Here is an 18,236-nt window from a genome sequence, read left to right as displayed (position 1 = left end):
TAAACAAAGCAGGGCGTGATTACAGCTGGCATCAGGAAGAGTGAAGTCATAACGACGTAATGGACTCTGCTCTCGTAACCTCTAGTTTGCACTGATTTCACGCACTTTATAAAGTAACTTCAAGGGACTCACTGCGTCTTGGAGAGCAAGACGTATCGGTGAGCTGAGCTAGAAGACACCTTCTGTCATCAACTTTGAAAGGTTGTCACACCATGAAAGTCTCAGATATTTTCCTCTTCTTCAGCCAGAAATGGCTTCAATCATGACCCTGAAAAATACAGCTGTAGAGTCTTTCTTACTCTTTATCTTCCTAAGAAAACATGGAACAATAGTATTTCCTGTTCTGAATTAAATCGGGACGCTTTTCATCTTGTTTATATTTGTGTTTAAAGTTTCATATCCACTTGTTTGCCAACTTATTCACCAAAAATGGAAACAAATATTTATTCTTGTTTATATCATACAAGCATGTCAATGTTAATGTATAAAAGAGAATTTATAATTGCAACACAAATATTCTTTTTTGTTTTAGGACTTAATTTTTCTTTCCTTTTTGTTTTTTCTTTCATATTTATACGTATTTATACTTAATCTGTCATTTAACTACATATTTTTTTTATCATGTAAAGAATTATATGTAGTTAAATTACATTTATTATTGTGTTCTTTCCAAGTTTTCCAACAGAAGGTTTCTTGGGTGAAGTTCTGCCTTCGTTTAAAGTCGAGCTAAACACCTTTTCTTTGGGATAAAAGTTCACTGCAGGTTCAAAACCTTGAGGAATGTTTTCAACGTCTGACTTTCAAGCTGCAGCAGCTAAAAAAAACCCATCAAAGGATCAAAAAGGCTGCAGTGGTTTGTCTTCAAAAAAACATTATAAAATGATTAAAAAGGCTAATTAGCATTGCGTCTTTTATTAATATTTTTGTTTCATGATTTAATATCAATGTTTTTCGCCGCATGTCATCAATCCCGGAATATTACAAGATTTAAGTTGAATGAAAATGTATTTTTACGCGATTAAAACCGTAGTAAAATACCTTATTACGAGATTGAAGAAGTATGGAAAAAAAAAGCCTTCATTACGAAGGTAAAGTCGTACAAAAATGGGTTACGAGAATAAAGACGTACAAAAATATCTTACAAGGTTTTTCACCGCATGTCATCAATCCCGGAATATTACAAGATTTAAGTCGAATGAAAATGTATTTTTACGCGATTAAAACCGTAGTAAAATAACTTACTACGAGATTGAAGACGTACGAAAAAAAGGTTGAATTACGAAGTTAAAGTCGTACAAAAATGGGTTACGAGAATAAAGACGTACAAAAATATCTTACAAGGTTTTTCACCGCATGTCATCAATCCCGGAATATTACAAGATTTAAGTCGAATGAAAATGTATTTTTATGCGATTAAAACCGTAGTAAAATAACTTACTACGAGATTGAAGACGTACGAAAAAAAGGTTGAATTACGAAGTTAAAGTCGTACAAAAATGGGTTACGAGAATAAAGACGTACAAAAATATCTTGCAAGGTTTTTCACCGCATGTCATCAATCCCGGAATATTACAAGATTTAAGTCGAATGAAAATGTATTTTTACGCGATTAAAACCGTAGTACAATACAATTCAAAAAAAAATTATAAAATGATTAAAAAGGCTAATTAGCATTGCGTCTTTTATCAATATTTTTGTTTCATGATTTAATATCATATCTACTCTTCACGCGACATTTCCCTGACGGTTTGTAGATCCAAGATTAACCGTCCAGAAGCCTCACTGGGATCATTTCTCGCTTCGCCGCCTCCAGTGTAGATTTTTTTTTTTAACAAGGGAGTCGTTTAGAAAAGTTACCACGTGATACTAGCAGGTCGTAGCTTTTCCTCATGATGTATTTCTGTGTTTTCAAGGTGCTGCCAGGAATTCTGCAGAAGCATTGCTGTGTCTTGCCCGAAACAAACACAGGTGAGGAAGTGAACGTGTTTTTTTTACTCTTAGAAATGAGTATCGTAAGTACTACTTGAACTTAAGTGTTCACTTCATATTCTTTTTGAACCTTAAATGTTTTTTTTAAGAAGGGAAAAAAAAAGGGAAAAAGATGATGCGAATGCACATGAAAAAAAACATAATACATTTTGTAAGAAATTAATTACGAAAATACTTTAATCGCTTAATAAAGTACTTTAGTACAACTTTATTCTCGTAATAGAGTCGTGCGAAAATACTTTACGAGATAAAAGTCGTAAGAAATACTTTATAACGATATTAAAGTTGTACGAAAATACTTGAATACGAGATTAAAGTCGCACAAAATACTTAATTACAGGTTTAAAATTGTACAAAATACTTAATTAAGAGATTAAAGTCGTACAAAATACTTGAATACGATATTAAAGTCACACAAAATACTTTATTACGAGATTAAAGTCGTACAAAATACTTTATTACGAGATTATAGTCGCACAAAATACTTTATAACGATAATAAAGTTGTACAAAAATACTTGATTACGAGAATAAAGTCGCACAAAATACTTAAATACAGGATTAAAATCATACAAAATACTTAATTAAGAGATTAAAGTCGTACAAAATACTTAATTAAGAAATTAAAGTCGTACAAAATACTTAATCACAAGCTTAAAGTCGTACAAAATACTTCATAACGATAATAAAGTTGTACAAAAATACTTGATTACGAGATTGAAGTCGCACAAAATACTTAATTACAAGATTAAAATCATACAATATACTTAATTAAGAGATTAAAGTGGTACAAAATACTTTAACGATAATAAAGTTGTACAAAAATACTTGATTACGAGATTGAAGTCGCACAAAATACTTAATTACAAGATTAAAATCATACAATATACTTAATTAAGAGATTAAGTCGTACAAAATACTTTTTCACAAGATTAATGTCGTACAAAATACTTTATTACGAGATTAAAATCGTTGGAAAATACTTTTTTAAAAGATTAAAAACGTAGGGAAATACCCATGAACCGTTAAATTGTATTTAGTGTATGTACTTACAAATTATGATGATGAAAAAGGTCAGGAATAAATGTAAAACTATAATTGAATGAATGAAAACTGCTTTAAAAAAGCATCAAATATGAATGAAGGAAATAAAGTGAAATAAAAAGACACAAATACAATTAAAATAAGAGTAATAAGAGCTGATAAACATGCAAAACAATTATCGTAAAATATCGGCGGTTGTTGACATTGCCTTTTTCGTTAACCTGTTAGCATGTCGACCTTTTTTAGCTTTGCAAATCAGAGGCAGAGCTCAGTCGGCTGACAACATGCTAGCTAGGGAGCGTCCTGTTGTTTATTAAATCTGAACTGACCAATCACAGCTGAGATTTATGCGTTTGCTGCTAGCTTTAGCACTGAAAGATGCTAGCGTTAGGATTAGCAACTGTCGGAAAGACCAAAACAGGAAGTAGCGAAGAAAAGGTGCTTAAAAACAACTTAAACATGTAAGTCAGACGTACAAAGAGAGTAAAAGGAAAGTAAATGAGGTTAGAAAGTAAGTAAGTAAGTAAGTAATATTTATTTATATAGCGCTTTTCGAGACCAGGGTCACAAAGCGCTTAAACAATCAAAACAATACTCAAAAAAGTACATACTTTAAAGATCAAGTAGAAGTTTGTTTCACTTTTAAAAGTTGATTTATATTTGATTTCTGCTCCGACAGGTGTGAAGCAGCTCTTGATGAAACTGAAGAGCAGAGACATTTACTCAGGTAAAAGTTTCTCTTTAAATTAGCGTTTAAAAAACCTCCAAAAAAAATGTGGTTTATTTACGAAACTGTTGATGAACTGATCGGTTATGTCGGCGTCATGAATCGACGACGGCTGGAGTTTAATGTGCTGAAGCCCCGACGCCGAGCGAAGCGTCGCCTCAGCGTGAAATTAATGTTTGCCGGGGCGTCGCCGACAGATTATCTGCGTTCGTGCAGATTTGGAAACAAACAGGTAAAAGCGGGTCAAACGTTAATTACAGCCTCAGGTGGCTCCGGTCGGCGTGTTCGGTAGATTTAATCGAGCGGAAAACATCGTATAAAGATAAATACTCGTCGGTGTTGACCTTACCGTGTTTACCTGAGGACGCGATGTCTTTGATTTACCTTTGAAGACAGTTGTTACACTATAATGATCATTTAAACTGATTTAATGTAACAGTCAGTGTATCTGGACTGTATCAGTCCAAGTATTCAAATACCTGTTTATGTAATTACTTAGTTTGACAAGCTAGGTTAGTAAATGCAAAGGTATTTCTACAAAAAAACATGTTGTTTATTTTTCACAATAAATATTTAAAAAATAAAACTGCCTAAGTAGTTATTACCTAATTAAAAAAAAGTATTTTAAACAAATTATATTTCAGATATAACTTTGAAATGTACGACAGAGTATTAGGGCCACTCATATATATACAGTATATATATTTTTTTATGTTACGAGATTAAAGTTGTATAAAATACATTTATTACTAGATTCAAATGCCTTATTACGAAATTAAAATACAGAAATACTTTATTACGAGATTGAAGTCATATGAAAATACTTAATTACGAGATTAAAGACGTACAAAATACTTTATTACCGGATTAAAATCGTAGGAAAATACTTAATTAGGGGAATAAAGTCATACGAAAATATATTATTAAGAGATTAAAGTCATAGGAAAATACTTAATTACGAGATTAAAGTGGTACGGAAATACTTTCTTCCGAGATGAAGTCGTACAAAAATACTTTCTTACAAGATTTAAATCATATTAAAATACTTTATTATGAGATTAAAGACGTACTAAAATACTTTATTACAAAGTATTTTTCGTACGACTTTAAGTCATACAAAATCACTTTATTACTAGATTAAAGTCATACAAAAATACTTTATTACGAGATTAAAGTTGTACAAAATTACTTTATTGCAGAATTAACTTTAATTGACCTTAAAGTCGTAAAAATATCTATTTTTATATGTTATACTGATTTTTTATAAAATATACATATATTTTTATCTTCTGTTAATACAAATCTTTAAAGTGATGTTTGATTTATTATATGTTTAAAAGGAACCAACAATAAATAAAATGATATTATCATTTCAAAAAGGGAATGAAGTCACTTAACCGACAAATCAAAGGCCAGACGAAGTGACAGACTACAGTCAAATTGTTCCTGACGGCGTTGGAACGTCGACAGAATGTTTTTTTGTCTTTCAACCCTCCCTGGTGCGAGGGTAAAATCTGTGTTTATTCTGATGGATAGAGCTGTCAGGAGGACGCGGCACACGGGGGCTCCTCTTTGATAGGCGGCGGTCATGTTCAAACACACATCGGATTTTGTCAAACGACATCCCTGGAGTCCATTCATCATCATCCCTCCAACCCGGGGTCAGGATTCTCCGTCAATGAACAACCGTTTCCATAGCAACACGTGCACCATGCGTCACTTTTGTGACTCTATCGAGAGGCATTTGAGGCGAACAACCAGTTGGATCATAAAAAAATAATACACATTTATAAATCAATCTCTCAACAGCGCCCTCTTGTGGTAGACTTCCCATCAATCCACTTCTGCAGAAATCCACTTTCCTTTCTTTGCGTTTCGCCTCCATATGAAATTCAAAAGCTTGTGCACCGAAAGTGAAGGGATGAGGCTTATCGTAATCTCACACTCTTTCTGTTATCAGCGTGTCCCTCCACTTCTAATACACTCCACCAGCGCAGTTTTGTGCTGATGAGCACTTCGGCATTGTCCCAAAATCAGGCTATTACTATTTATAGACGGTAATTAGCGTGTGAATGTGCGAAAGATTCCGCCGTTTCTCTCGTCCGTGCATTTTTTTTTATCTCCCTCGAGAGCCTGGAGTTTTTTTTTTTTTGAGTAAGCGCATTTTCCTGATCGCCACTTGTCAATTATCTTTCCGACAGCGAAGTTCGGAGATAAATAGTTGGTTTATTTGGATCTGGTTGCCATGGTAATACTTGTGAAAGGCTTCAAAAAAATCTTTTCCCCTGTGTGAAAAGACAAAATGTTTTTCCCGAACGTTTTTTAGGGTATCATCATACTCTAGAAGGAAATGCAGTGTGTGAGAGTGATGAATCTGTTGAATCTTTAAACTGAAATGCTTGGAAGTATTAGTATTCAAAGTAAAAATGTGTGGAAACGGTTGTAATGACGGCATAAAGAAGAAATGCTGATGTGAAAACGTTAACGTTAAGAAGCGGAATTTGTAGTAGAAGTAGAGGAAGTAGTAGAAGTATAGAAGGTAGTAGTGGTAGTAGAGGAAGTAGTAGTAGTATAGGAGGAAGTATTGGTAGTAGAGGAAGTAGTAGTGGTAGTAGAGGAAGTAGTAGTAGTAGAAGTATAGGAGGTAGTAGTGGTAGTAGAGGAGGTAGTAGTCGTAGTAGAGGAAGTAGTAGTGGAATTTGAGGAAGTAGTGTTGGAATTAGATGAAGTTCTAGTAGACGTAGAGGAAGTAGTAGTGGGAGTAGAGGAAGTAGTACTAGTAGAAGTATAGGAGGTAGTAGTGGTTGTAGAGGAAGTAGTAGTGGTAGTAGTGGAATTTGAGGAAGTAGTGTTGGAATTAGATGAAGTTTTAGTAGACGTAGAGGAAGTAGAAATGGGAGTAGAGGAAGTAGTAGTGGGAGTAGAGGAGGAAGTAGTAGTGGGAGTATAGGAGGTAGTAGTAGTGGAAATGGAGGAAGTAGTAGTGGGAGTATAGGAGGTAGTAGTAGTGGAAATGGAGGAAGTAGTAGTGGGAGTAGTGGAATTTGAGGAAGTAGTAGTAAAAGTAGATGAAGTAGTAGTGGAAGTAGATGAAGTAGTAGTGGAATTAGAGGACGTAGTAGTGGAAGTAGATGAAGTAGTAGTAGAGGAAGTTGTAGTAGTGGAAGTAGAGGAAGTAATAGTGGAAGTAGAGGTCGTAGTAGAAGTATAGGAAGTAGTACTGGGAGTAGTGGAATTAGAGGAAGTAGTATTGGAAGTAGATGAATTGGTAGTAGAGGTAGATGAATTGGTAGTAGAGGAAGTAGTAGTAGTGGAAGTAGAGGAAGTAGTAGTAGTAGTGGAAGTAGAGGAAGTAGTAATGGGAGTTGGAGAAGTAGTAGAATTAGTAGTGGGAGTAGAAGAAGTAGTTGAATAATTATTGTAGAAATCGAATAAGCAGCAGAACTAGTAGAATAATTATTAGTATAAGTAGTGGTAGAATTAAAACAACAACTACATGCTTCTTGTTTTAAGACTCATAGAAAACCTTTTATAAGGAACAAAACAACCACTCTTATGTAAAAAAAATGGTAAAGATATCACTGCATCTCACACGGTTTTGTAAATGGCTGTTACTCGTACAGCACTTTTCAAAACCTTTTTTCAGCAGCCAAAGCACTTTACTCCAAGTTACTGATCCACCCATTGACACTGATGGGAGTAGATGCATCTCAACCATCAGTGTCTTGCTCAGGGACACAACGGGCCAATCTTCTCCCGAGCTGGGGTTGAGCTCGCAACTTCGAAAGCAGACCAATCTACTATCTGAGCTATCAAGCCTTTGTAGTTTATCTTACAGAGTTTACGGGTTTAAGGTCAAAGCCATGATTTGATAAGTTACATAAAATTGAGGTAGAGATGCTAGGAAATTGCAAAGGGTCTTGGAGTTGTTGTGTTTCTGTAGATCCTCGTCTCATTTCTTCAGAGACCATATTTTTGGACCTTAACCAAATCTTACTTGATCATTTTGATAATAATTAAGAAAAATCTAGTCAATGGATACGTGGATTCGATATGAATATCTCTTGAAATGGGTATTGCTGGTGTTAGGGTATTGGGTATCGGGTATCGGTTCGAAGTTGGATCAGGTAACGTCGAAACAAAATGGTTTAACTTCGTGGGCTGTTTTGGAGAAACAAGAAAAGCTTACAGACGACTCCATGAAAGCGTAAAAAATGAAAAGAAAAAGTGCTGAAAGTTGTCAAGATGGACAATCCTTCAAGTGATTTCAATATTATATTATATTTTGTGAAGCTCTTTGCTACAAGAACTTTCACATTTGATTAGAGAAAGTATTTGCCGTTTGTTGTAAAAGCCAGAAAAAGTGTAGTATTGTAAGTATTGTTATTCCTACAGTATCACAATATGTCGTGTTATATCGTCACATGTATCATGATGCGTATCATTGTTGCAAATACACAGCCGTATATTACTATTTGAATGTAACATTATTGCTTGACACGTCCAGGGTTGTTTATGTTCCTCACAAAATTGTCACTTTGTTTGCAGTACAGTTTTACACAAACCATCTCTGCAGGTTAAAAGGTAAAGAAAGTTTACATTATAACTATATTTTCTTTATGTTCCTAAAACATTTAGACACTTAAAAACACAAAAAAAAAAACTTTGTAATTCAACATGAAGTAGGTTTTTTGGTTTTTATTCAATGCAATTTCACAGCAGATCGGTATCAGTCGATAATTAAAGCCCAGGTATCGGTATCGGACCATAAAAAATCTTTCGGTTTTCGTAATGAAAGTATTTATTTTTCAAATAAAATTTCACATTTTTAATTTCCTGAACATTTGAGAATTCCAAAAATCAATTTTGATTCATCACTTGGTTGCTATCGTGTGAAATTTTAAATATTAAAATTAAAGACTCGATCTCTAAGATTCTGTGTTTTCTTTTCTTTGGGCAACACTCAACAAAGGTTGCCATGGCAACCCCTTCCTTGACCAATCCTCGATACTCGCACCTCTCATGTTAAAAAAATGTGCTTGTGGTATCCCTTGTTTCTGGGTCAAAGTGAAAGACCTCCACCATTGCCTATGTATTTCTGGAATTCAGACCCAGAGACAACACGAGGAGTAACACAAACACATTTGTTTTCTTTCGGTTTTCGTAATGAAAGAATTTTTTTTTTTAAATAACATCTTACATTTTTAATTTCCTGAACATTTGAGAATTCCAAAAATCAGTTTTGATTCAGCACTTGGTTGCTATCGTGTGAAATTTTAAATATTAAAAATAAAGACTCCATCTCTAAGATTCTGTTTTTTCTAAAGACTTTTCTTTGGGCAACACTCATCAAAGGTTGCCATGGCAACCCCTTCCTTGACCAATCCTCGATACTCGCACCTCTCATGTTAAAAAAATGTGCTTGTGGTATCCCTTGTTTCTGGGTCAAAGTGAAAGACCTCCACCATTGCCTATGTATTTCTGGAATTCAGACCCAGAGACAACACGAGGAGTACCACAAACACATTTGTTTTCTGTCCTCCGGGTCACCTTGACCCAGAGACGACACAGGGGGTTAACCACATCCATGACGCTCGTCTTCCTCTCCTCCTTTTCAACCGATCCGGATGGATGGAGTACAACAGCGAGCGGGAGCCATCGAGTCCTGCATCTGTTTTGTGTCGACGCCCCAAAGGGGCTCTCATGTCGGCTGAACCCTCGACTGCTGCCGATAATGACTCCTGCTCTATCTCCCGGCCTCAGCCTTCCTGCTTTCTTCAGTCCATCTCCCTCAGCGCTCGCCTCCTCCCCCGCTCTCCCTCTCTTTTTTCGCTCCCTTCATTCCGCAAAGTTGAAGCAGCGAAGTGTTTCCAGAGCCCAGTCCCGGAGATCCTGCCGCAAACATAAACGACAGAGACACAAACGGCATACGAAACGAGGAGAAACGGCCGTTCCCTCGTAGAGGAACTGGTTTCTTAAGTCGCAGCCAGAGGACACACTTCCTTTATTCGATTGTTCTCTCCAAACATGTGGCGTGTTCGCCAGTGTGCTTTATTGAGCAGTCAGAGACAAGTGCAAATTGAATCGGATAAACTCGGAGATGAATCGTGATGAAGCTTGAGAGCTGAAAATACACCTTCCAAGATGCCAGTGGAGTCCTGCTGTTTTATTTAGGGAAAAGGGAATTAAATCAAATAAATGGTTTTTTATATATATATTTTTTATATTTACTAGGGGTGTCAATGTTTCATATTTTCCTACAATTGTACGGAAGCTTTTTAACCATCGTTAAAGATTATATATAATAATGGATGTATTCGCAAATAACAATCTTTTCCACGATATTGTTTTTGAAATTTGTCAGCACTGTATGGAATTGTTTTAATTTTTGCAAATCATAATTAACATTTAAACATAGTGCTTATATTTTATAGTTCAATAAAGTGGTGGAGGTTGTTGACCTTGACCCAGAGCCTAGTCTAACGGTTTAGCTAGCAAAGGTGACCCTGAAGCGGAGGATAATAAGTTACAAAAGATGGTTTAATAATCAAACATAAACACAATTTTACGTGCAAAAACGTCCACGAGAAGGCGTCAAAAGTTCAGTGTCCAAATCTCAGTCCTTACGAGTCCACTTAAAAATCAGTAGTCCATGAAAACCAAAGTAAGGGTGGCTGCAAGGCGCAAGATCCACTACAAAAACACAAAAGGCAACAATTAAACCCAGAACTCACCAAAGGAACACAAAGCGTGGACAAGAAATAACAGTCGGGAGGTTAACGTCTAAGATGCAAAGTAGATTCACTTGGCGAATTACTGAGAGGTTTAAAGATGGTCCAGAGAAAACCTGCTAACGTCGACTCAGTCCAGGAGTAGACTCTTTGTGCAGCAGCACTTTTTGGCCTGATAGTGTGCAGCCGTGGATCTTGCCAAGCACTGTACTCACCGACTGTCAAGAGAGCAACGAAAACACTGGAAACCCAGGAAAAGACTGTACAAAATAAAAGGAAGGGGAACGTGACACCAACAAAAGGGATACCACAAACACATTTGTTTTAGGGCCTCAGACCTCGCATGTTAACCCTTGTTATCTCAGGGCGAAGTATCTAACTTGCTATAGAAACTTTTGAGTATTGCGGAAAGAAAAGTCTTCGGAAAAACAGAATCTTGGAGGCAGAAACCTTTTTTTTTTATATATCTTACATTTTAGATTCACAGTGAAATGATGGGATGGGTAAAAATACGAGGCACGACAAGGCCACAGGTTCAGACAATAACAACCAGATGATACATGAAAATGGATTTATGAATTATTGAATGTTCAGGAAATTAAAATTGTACGAAAAAGTTTAAACCCTGCATTAGTTAAATATAAACGTATGTATTAATAAAATGATCGAATTTGTCGTATACTTTAATCGATTTTTCCATAATAGCCTGTGAACTAAAACTATCCATTTACTTTTAAAACGGCTTCTGCTGGTAGTTGTATACAACATACCCCTAGATAGCTGGGATTGACATGATGTTTTCAATTCTACCTTTATTTTACTTTACTTTTCACTGGTTTGAAACCAGACCTTTTTTTCCAATTTTTTATTTTAGAAATGGTGTAATTTATTTTCTGATTTATTTTTATTTTTTCTGTGAAGAACCCAGCCATGTATTGTTAGATAGATAGATACACTTTATTGATCCCTCTGGATGTCTCCTTTGGGAAATAGACGATAGATTCATAAAACAAGAACGAGAACAAATTGCAATAAAAAGAAAGTGCAAGTTGACACAATCCAAGGATAAAGAACATAGATCAAAGAAAGATAACAAAGATAAACATGGATTATAATCTTCTTTTCACTTCACTCCTGACCCCAAACTCAGAATTAAACAACCTAATGGCACGAGGAATGAATGAGTCCCTGAGTCTATTAGCGTTGCATCTGGTTAGGAGCATTCTTATGTGTTGCTTTCTGGGAAACGATACATTTTTACGATGAACCCTGCGATCCTTACACCTTTTCCACTACCCCCCCATAACAGAAGGAAAACTGATGTGGCCCCTATAGGAACATTTGCTTCATTGAAATAAACCCAGTTAATGGTGAAATAGTATTTCTTAACCCGTTAATTTAGTGCATATCCTTAAGAGTCCAGGTGTAATCCAAGAGCGATACGTGGCTTGTGTCAATAAACTCTGCAGCGACGGGACATCTGGTCTCCACGGACCGTCTCTCTCGGCTCGTCCCCGACATAATGAGCGATCAGGGGGTGAGCTTTGATTTGCCGCCGAGTCACTGTGTTCCGGGCGGCTCATTAACGCATGAATGGCGGTCGCTGAAAGAGGGAAGACGCGGGAGTTCTTTGTTGCCGCGTTGACAAATCTATAATTCCACTGAACTCCCCGAGTCTAACAGTTTGACGGTTGAACTGAAAGGTCACGACAAACGAGCGACGTTTTTTCATCCCGTTTAAGCTTCAATTAATCAACAAAAATCTGTTATAATATCATGTAAAGTACTCAACTTTACATATTATAATCTTGATATTAGAAACGATGAAGATATATTTCGTTTTAAAAGAATTTAAACCTCCAGCTTTACGACCTGATTGTTCCTAAGACGTGCATTATTTAGTAATGTACTGCAATATTGAGATATTTGGATTCATCAATAATAAATGTAGCATCTCTGTCTTTTGCAAAATTTACTTCCATCTGCAACAATTTATCAGCTTTTGAATATTTCCAGATTCGTTGGAAGCCTTACATCTTTTTCACTCGTTAGTAAACAGCCTATAATGTCTCATACTTTACCAAACCATATGTTTTTACATCTATAATGGGCTAAATAAAAATATTTGGTCACCCAAATTTCGCTGCAGACTTTAAAACAAGAAAATGTAACATTTTTGTCTTTATTTTTCTCACTTTTCCTGTAGTCATTGGTCCAATTTTAAACTTTTTAGGTCTTAAGATTATTTTAACAGCGCGTGGACAACCCAAATGAAAAGTCTGAGTGTCATGTGACCTCAAAACTGATTTTCAGCGGCAACAAATTCTTCTGCGATTTGTGAGAATGAATGCAGTTACACTTTTTTGACATATGGGGGCGCCAGAAACAATATTTTAGAACCTTTTTTTGTCCCTTTAATACTAAAAAAATGTCCAAGACTTTTTTTTATATATCTGTGTACGACATGTCTTCTACAAAAGCGATAGGTGATATTACGATATATCGTAGGGACGATTATAAAAAATCTATTTTTCGGCATTTCTCGTTTATCGTTTCTTTTTGTCTTCATTTATAAATTCAAGCCAGTTTTCACAGTAGGCTAGCGCTTACACAAGAACTGACACTTTCGTTCTAAATAGTACAAGCACGCAAAAAATAAAACATTCGTTTTTTCGGCACCATCAGTACTAGATATAGTAATTTCTTCGTAAATTATTTAGAAGTACATGGTGTTTTTTTTTTTAAATCATGGTATAGAATTATTATATATAGTATTGTGTTGGAGTATCAAAAAATGTACTAGTATTGGTATCCACTACTGAAAATCAAAATAAAGGGATAGAAAAAGTAAGCAGTTTCTGTACTATCTTGGACAGTTGGTTTTCAAGTTATTTTCTCAAAAACTGATATATATTTTATTTCGTTTTCGTGATATATAATCGTTATTTCAAATCGCCCATCCATACTGTACTGCAAGTCAACTCACGCTAGCGACCAAAACCTTTAAACAAAGTCTACAGTAAGTTCTGACAAAAACAAATTCTGAATTTCCTGAACCGTCCCTAGGTGGCGCAAATGAGATAAGAAGAAAAATGAGAAGAAATAAGGAAAATCTAGCGTTTTTGGGTCTGATTCCTAAAGTTTTAGGGAGTTTCATTGACTTCGATGATAATCTCTTGTACCTATCATGGAGTCTGTAAAGATGGAAGTAACTTGTCGAGCTCCTTAACACGTACCCCGATTCCTGAGGGATGCTACGCTAACCCCAGATGCTAACGATTATTTTCATTGGCAAAAACAACGGTGATAAACGGGGGAAGTACGCAGACATTAAATTAAAAAATCCAGGTCGTAAATCAAGCCGAAAATACCTCCCGCACATTAACTCAAAAGCATCTCCCCGGAATACTTAAGTGACTTCCCGGTTTAAATGTAACGGGGGACTCGTAGGAAAAAGGAGATGGAAAGCCAATGCTGCTCCGAAGCCACCTGTCGGAGTGACGTCCAGATCCTAAGGTTTTAGCTTCACGATCGTTGCGTGAAGGGAGGTCGTCGGTTACATTAGCGACGCGATACTAGCATCCGATTCTCCCGCCCACGCCTTCACCTCCAGAGACGGCCACTTTCAAGGACGAGGGGAGACAAAGCTTTGGCTTTTCTATTTGCCGCAGTGATTTTCTGATACCTTTTTTTTTTTTTTTCTCCTCAGAGACCTCGCTCCCCTTTTTTTTCCGCCGTTTTAACAGACTGAAAAAGCTCTTATGATCAATTATCCAAAGTATTTGCGGACACTAAACAAGCTTTTTCTTATAGTGCTCCTGGATGATGCAGCGTTTATTGAAAGGATTATTAAAAGGAATTCATTTTTTACGGTTTAAAACTAAAAAAAAAACATCCCAGGAGTAGATGTTGTGTCGCTTCATCTTCACCTTGTTAGCCACGAATACAAGTATCAATGGTTCAAATCCCGTCATGAAAGCTTTTTGATTTGAAAAGTAAAAGAGGTTTTGATATGGCTTTGATATCCCAGGTCGTCGTGTGTTCTATAAAGAGGGTTGAGGTTGATGGAATCTACAATAACAACAGTTGTTTTTTTTTTTTAAATATGTGAGGCGTGCCTCCCCTTTGGGGGCGTTCGAGGACTCCAGGGGGGAGCTGCAGGAGAAAAAAAGAACCTGGAAAAAAAAGTGTAAACATCTGGTGTGAAGAAGATTTTTTTTATATATTAGAAGCTCAAGTGAAGTGTGATGAGCTGGAAAAAAAAAAAGTGTGACCATATATTTAACCATCTGTCTATATGTGGTTAAACCTTCCTTTAGTGTCAGATTTACAAGTATATAAATCCGAAAGGGAAGTTTATTCATTTGGCTACTGGTTATTTAAAATCTCATCATCATTCTTCACACACATATGAAGTAAACAAAAAAAAAAGATTTAATAATTTCTCAACAAGTCTATATTTAATTGTTGTCAATTGCATTTATCAACACAATTTGTGATGGATTCTGCATTGACAGGTGACACACCATTTAAAACACAGATCTCAAAATGTCTATTTAAAAAATATGTTCAAAATGTTAACATGTATATATCTAAAAAAATATATTGAACATATGTTATAATTTATATTTTTATATATGTTTATAACAAACACAAATGGTAAAGTATGTATTTTCTTTTACATTTTTCAAAAGCATACACAGATGTTGAAATATATTTATATGAAAAAGGTTCAACATCTGTGTGTATTATTTTTACTTTATTGGTGTTAAATTTAATTTAATATATAAGTTGTTAAAATATATGTTTAAGAAAAATGTTTAAAACTTATATATATATATATGTATCTGAAGAAATTTTGTGAAAGAAATACTTGTATGTCTTAGAAAATGTTTAAAAAGACATAGTTGTTCAGATGTAAAAAAAAAAATATATTGAACATTTGTTAACATTTATATTTTTATATATGTTTATAACAAACACAAATAGTAAAGTATGTATTTTCTTTTACATTTTTCAAAAGCTTACACAGATGTTGAATATATTTATATGAAAAAGGTTCAACATCTGTGTGTATTATTTTTACTTTATTGGTGTTAAATTTAATTTAATATATAAGTTGTTAAAATATATGTTTAAGAAAAATGTTTAAAACTTATATATGTATATGTATCTGAAGAAATTTTGTGAAAGAAATACTTGTATGTCTTAGAAAATGTTTAAAAATACATAGTTGTTCAGATGTAAAAAAAATATATATTGAACATATGTTAACATTTATATTTTTATATATGTTTATAACAAACACATAGTAAAGTATGTATTTTCTTTTACATTTTTCAAAAGCTTAGACAGATGTTGAAATATATTTATATGAAAAAGGTTCAACATCTGTGTGTATTATTTTTACTTTATTGGTGTTAAATTTAATTTAATATATAAGTTGTTAATATATATGTTTAAGAAAAATGTTTAAAACTTATATATATATATGTATCTGAAGAAAATTTGTGAAAGAAATACTTGTATGTCTTAGAAAATGTTTAAAAAGACATAGTTGTTCAGATGTTAAAAAAAAAAAATTGAACATATGTTAAAATGTATATTTTTATATATGTTTATAACAAACACAAATAGTTAAATATGTTTTGTTTTTTTACATTTTTCAAAAGCTTACACATATGTTGCAATATATTTATATAAAAAAAGGTTCAACACTTGGACAGATGTTAAAATATATATTTTTAAGTGTGTATTATTTTTACTTTATTGGTGTTAAATTTGCCACAAAAAAGTGTATAAAAATAGATCAACCAGTACATACAAGTCTTTTGTATGCGTCTATTCTGGTAAGCATTCATTCTAACTTGTGAACAAAACTCCAAGTTAATGCTTGATATGATGCATGACACAACGTTTTGAAGGTCATCTACCCCTCCTTTAATGCTGCACAAGATCTTCCAAGTGACAAAAAATGTACATTATTATGTACATCGGAAATATCTGACTTACAAAATATAAAAATAATTAGTATAACAACTCCTGTTCCTGTTATCCTCCGAAATCGAATCAATCCCTTTTCAAACCCCGGAATAATCTCATTGCAGCCCTTTGAGACGTTTGATTAAAAAATTATTGGAGTGTTATTAATATTTACTCAGGAAACGAAGCTGATGTGAGGCTTCTTCGGTGAGATGTTTCTAAAAAATCCGCTGATCTCCGCGTCTGCTAACAAGCGAGAAGTAAATAGTGATTATTCAATTGTAGGAGGAGATGACGTGCAAATCTATGTCAAACAACAATAATCTATGCTAAGCATGAGCAGGATCCCATAATTGCGATTTCACTCAAGTGGGACTGATGTGTCCAGTCGGAGTTCTGAGGGACGCTTAACTAAGATTTTTGTTACTAAGCGCTGTTTACACTTTTGCAAAAAACATTTACGCATCATGACTCTCATAGACTTCTCACTAGACCACTTCATGAGGTAGACCTGCCCAGAGGATCGCAGAGTGTCTACATTCTGTGTGGTAAATACAACTTTTAACCTATTAATTGTATTAGTATTTATTTATTTTGTTTGCAATCATCAATATGAAGTTATGATTCATAAAACCCAGATTTCCTTTTTTTTTTTAAAGCATCACTTCACTAGCTTTTGGCTCAATCTAGACGGCCGGCTGTAGTCGTGCAAAACAAATGTGGTGATATTCTCCAAGCACAGCTGTTTTCTAGGACAGGTTCTAAATAATAAACGTGTCCTAGCCTGATATATCGCTGTCTAAGTTTCCTAAAGACAATATTTATATTCCAAATCACATTAGTTGTTTCATGTTGTTGTCCGTGTTGAGGGATGAGTGCAGTAGAGGCTGCTCTGCTGTGATTTTCGCTATAATCTCTGCTGTAATAATCACACTGGAGTCAATTAAAACTTTTCGTGTTCACTGCACAGGTGTTAGTTAAGCCTTTAAACATATCAAGGCATGTTTGGTGATTATTTAAGTGGAGGAGATGTTTATTCGGTCTGATTGGTTCACCTCTTGTTGCGTGGGTTTACTCCTGGCACTCTGGTTTCCTCTCACGGTCCAAAGAAATTCAGAGGTTGATTTGGAACTTGGGGGAATTTTCTGTATGTATGAGTGTGTTTGTGAATGGTTGTGTGTCTTTGTGTGCCCTGCAACAGACGGGCCTCCTGTCCAGGGTGTCCTCCTCCCCTCTCGCCCATTCAAATCTGGGATAGGCTCCAGCCCCCCGCAATCCCCCCCATATGGGATAAAGCAGTAACGAAAATGATTGAATAAGATAAATCTCTTGAGTTAATTTAATATCATTGTTTTTATACCAGCATATATTTACTCTACATGTCAATCATATCAATGGAGTATGTAAAATATTTTGTGGTGCAAAACTACTCTCAACTTCACTTGGGTTGTATCAAAACTAAGTGTTAATAGAAGTACTTTTTTTTCCATGAATAAGTTTGGTAGGTTGATGATACAGGAGCTTTTATTTTGAAATTCTGAGTCAGATACTCATAAAAGTTTGGACGCCCCTGCTGTAGTTCTACCAACAGTTTGACGTACTTAATAGTGATGAACTTCAGGAAGGGTTCCTAGTAGTACCTGGAGCAGATCTTTTCAAAGGGACCCAATTCACGGTTCCGGTACGATTTGTTGTCCCGTTAAAACGTCCAGAACCAGAAGTTCCCTCCGAACATCTCAAGTCCGGCCTGTCTCGACGCAAGTA

At 35.0% G+C, this 18,236-nt stretch overlaps 1 protein-coding gene across 1 annotated transcript in view; it reads left to right on the top strand.

Annotated features, from left to right (window-relative positions):
• Positions 1-18,236, top strand: part of dlgap2a (discs, large (Drosophila) homolog-associated protein 2a) — a 191,494-nt gene that overhangs the window by 8,830 nt on the left and 164,428 nt on the right. Inside the window, exons 2-3 of the mRNA XM_087780459.1 lie at positions 1,914-1,968; positions 3,712-3,759. Of these exons, the coding sequence (XP_087636585.1) occupies positions 1,914-1,968; positions 3,712-3,759 (103 nt within the window). The remainder of the gene's footprint in view (positions 1-1,913; positions 1,969-3,711; positions 3,760-18,236) is intronic.

The sequence above is a fragment of the Callionymus lyra genome, chromosome 18 (genome assembly GCF_982586985.1).
Source record: "Callionymus lyra chromosome 18, fCalLyr1.hap1.1, whole genome shotgun sequence".
NCBI lineage: Eukaryota > Metazoa > Chordata > Actinopteri > Syngnathiformes > Callionymidae > Callionymus > Callionymus lyra.
Note: the sequence above shows the minus strand (reverse complement) of the source record. Positions and strands in the feature narration are given on the sequence as shown.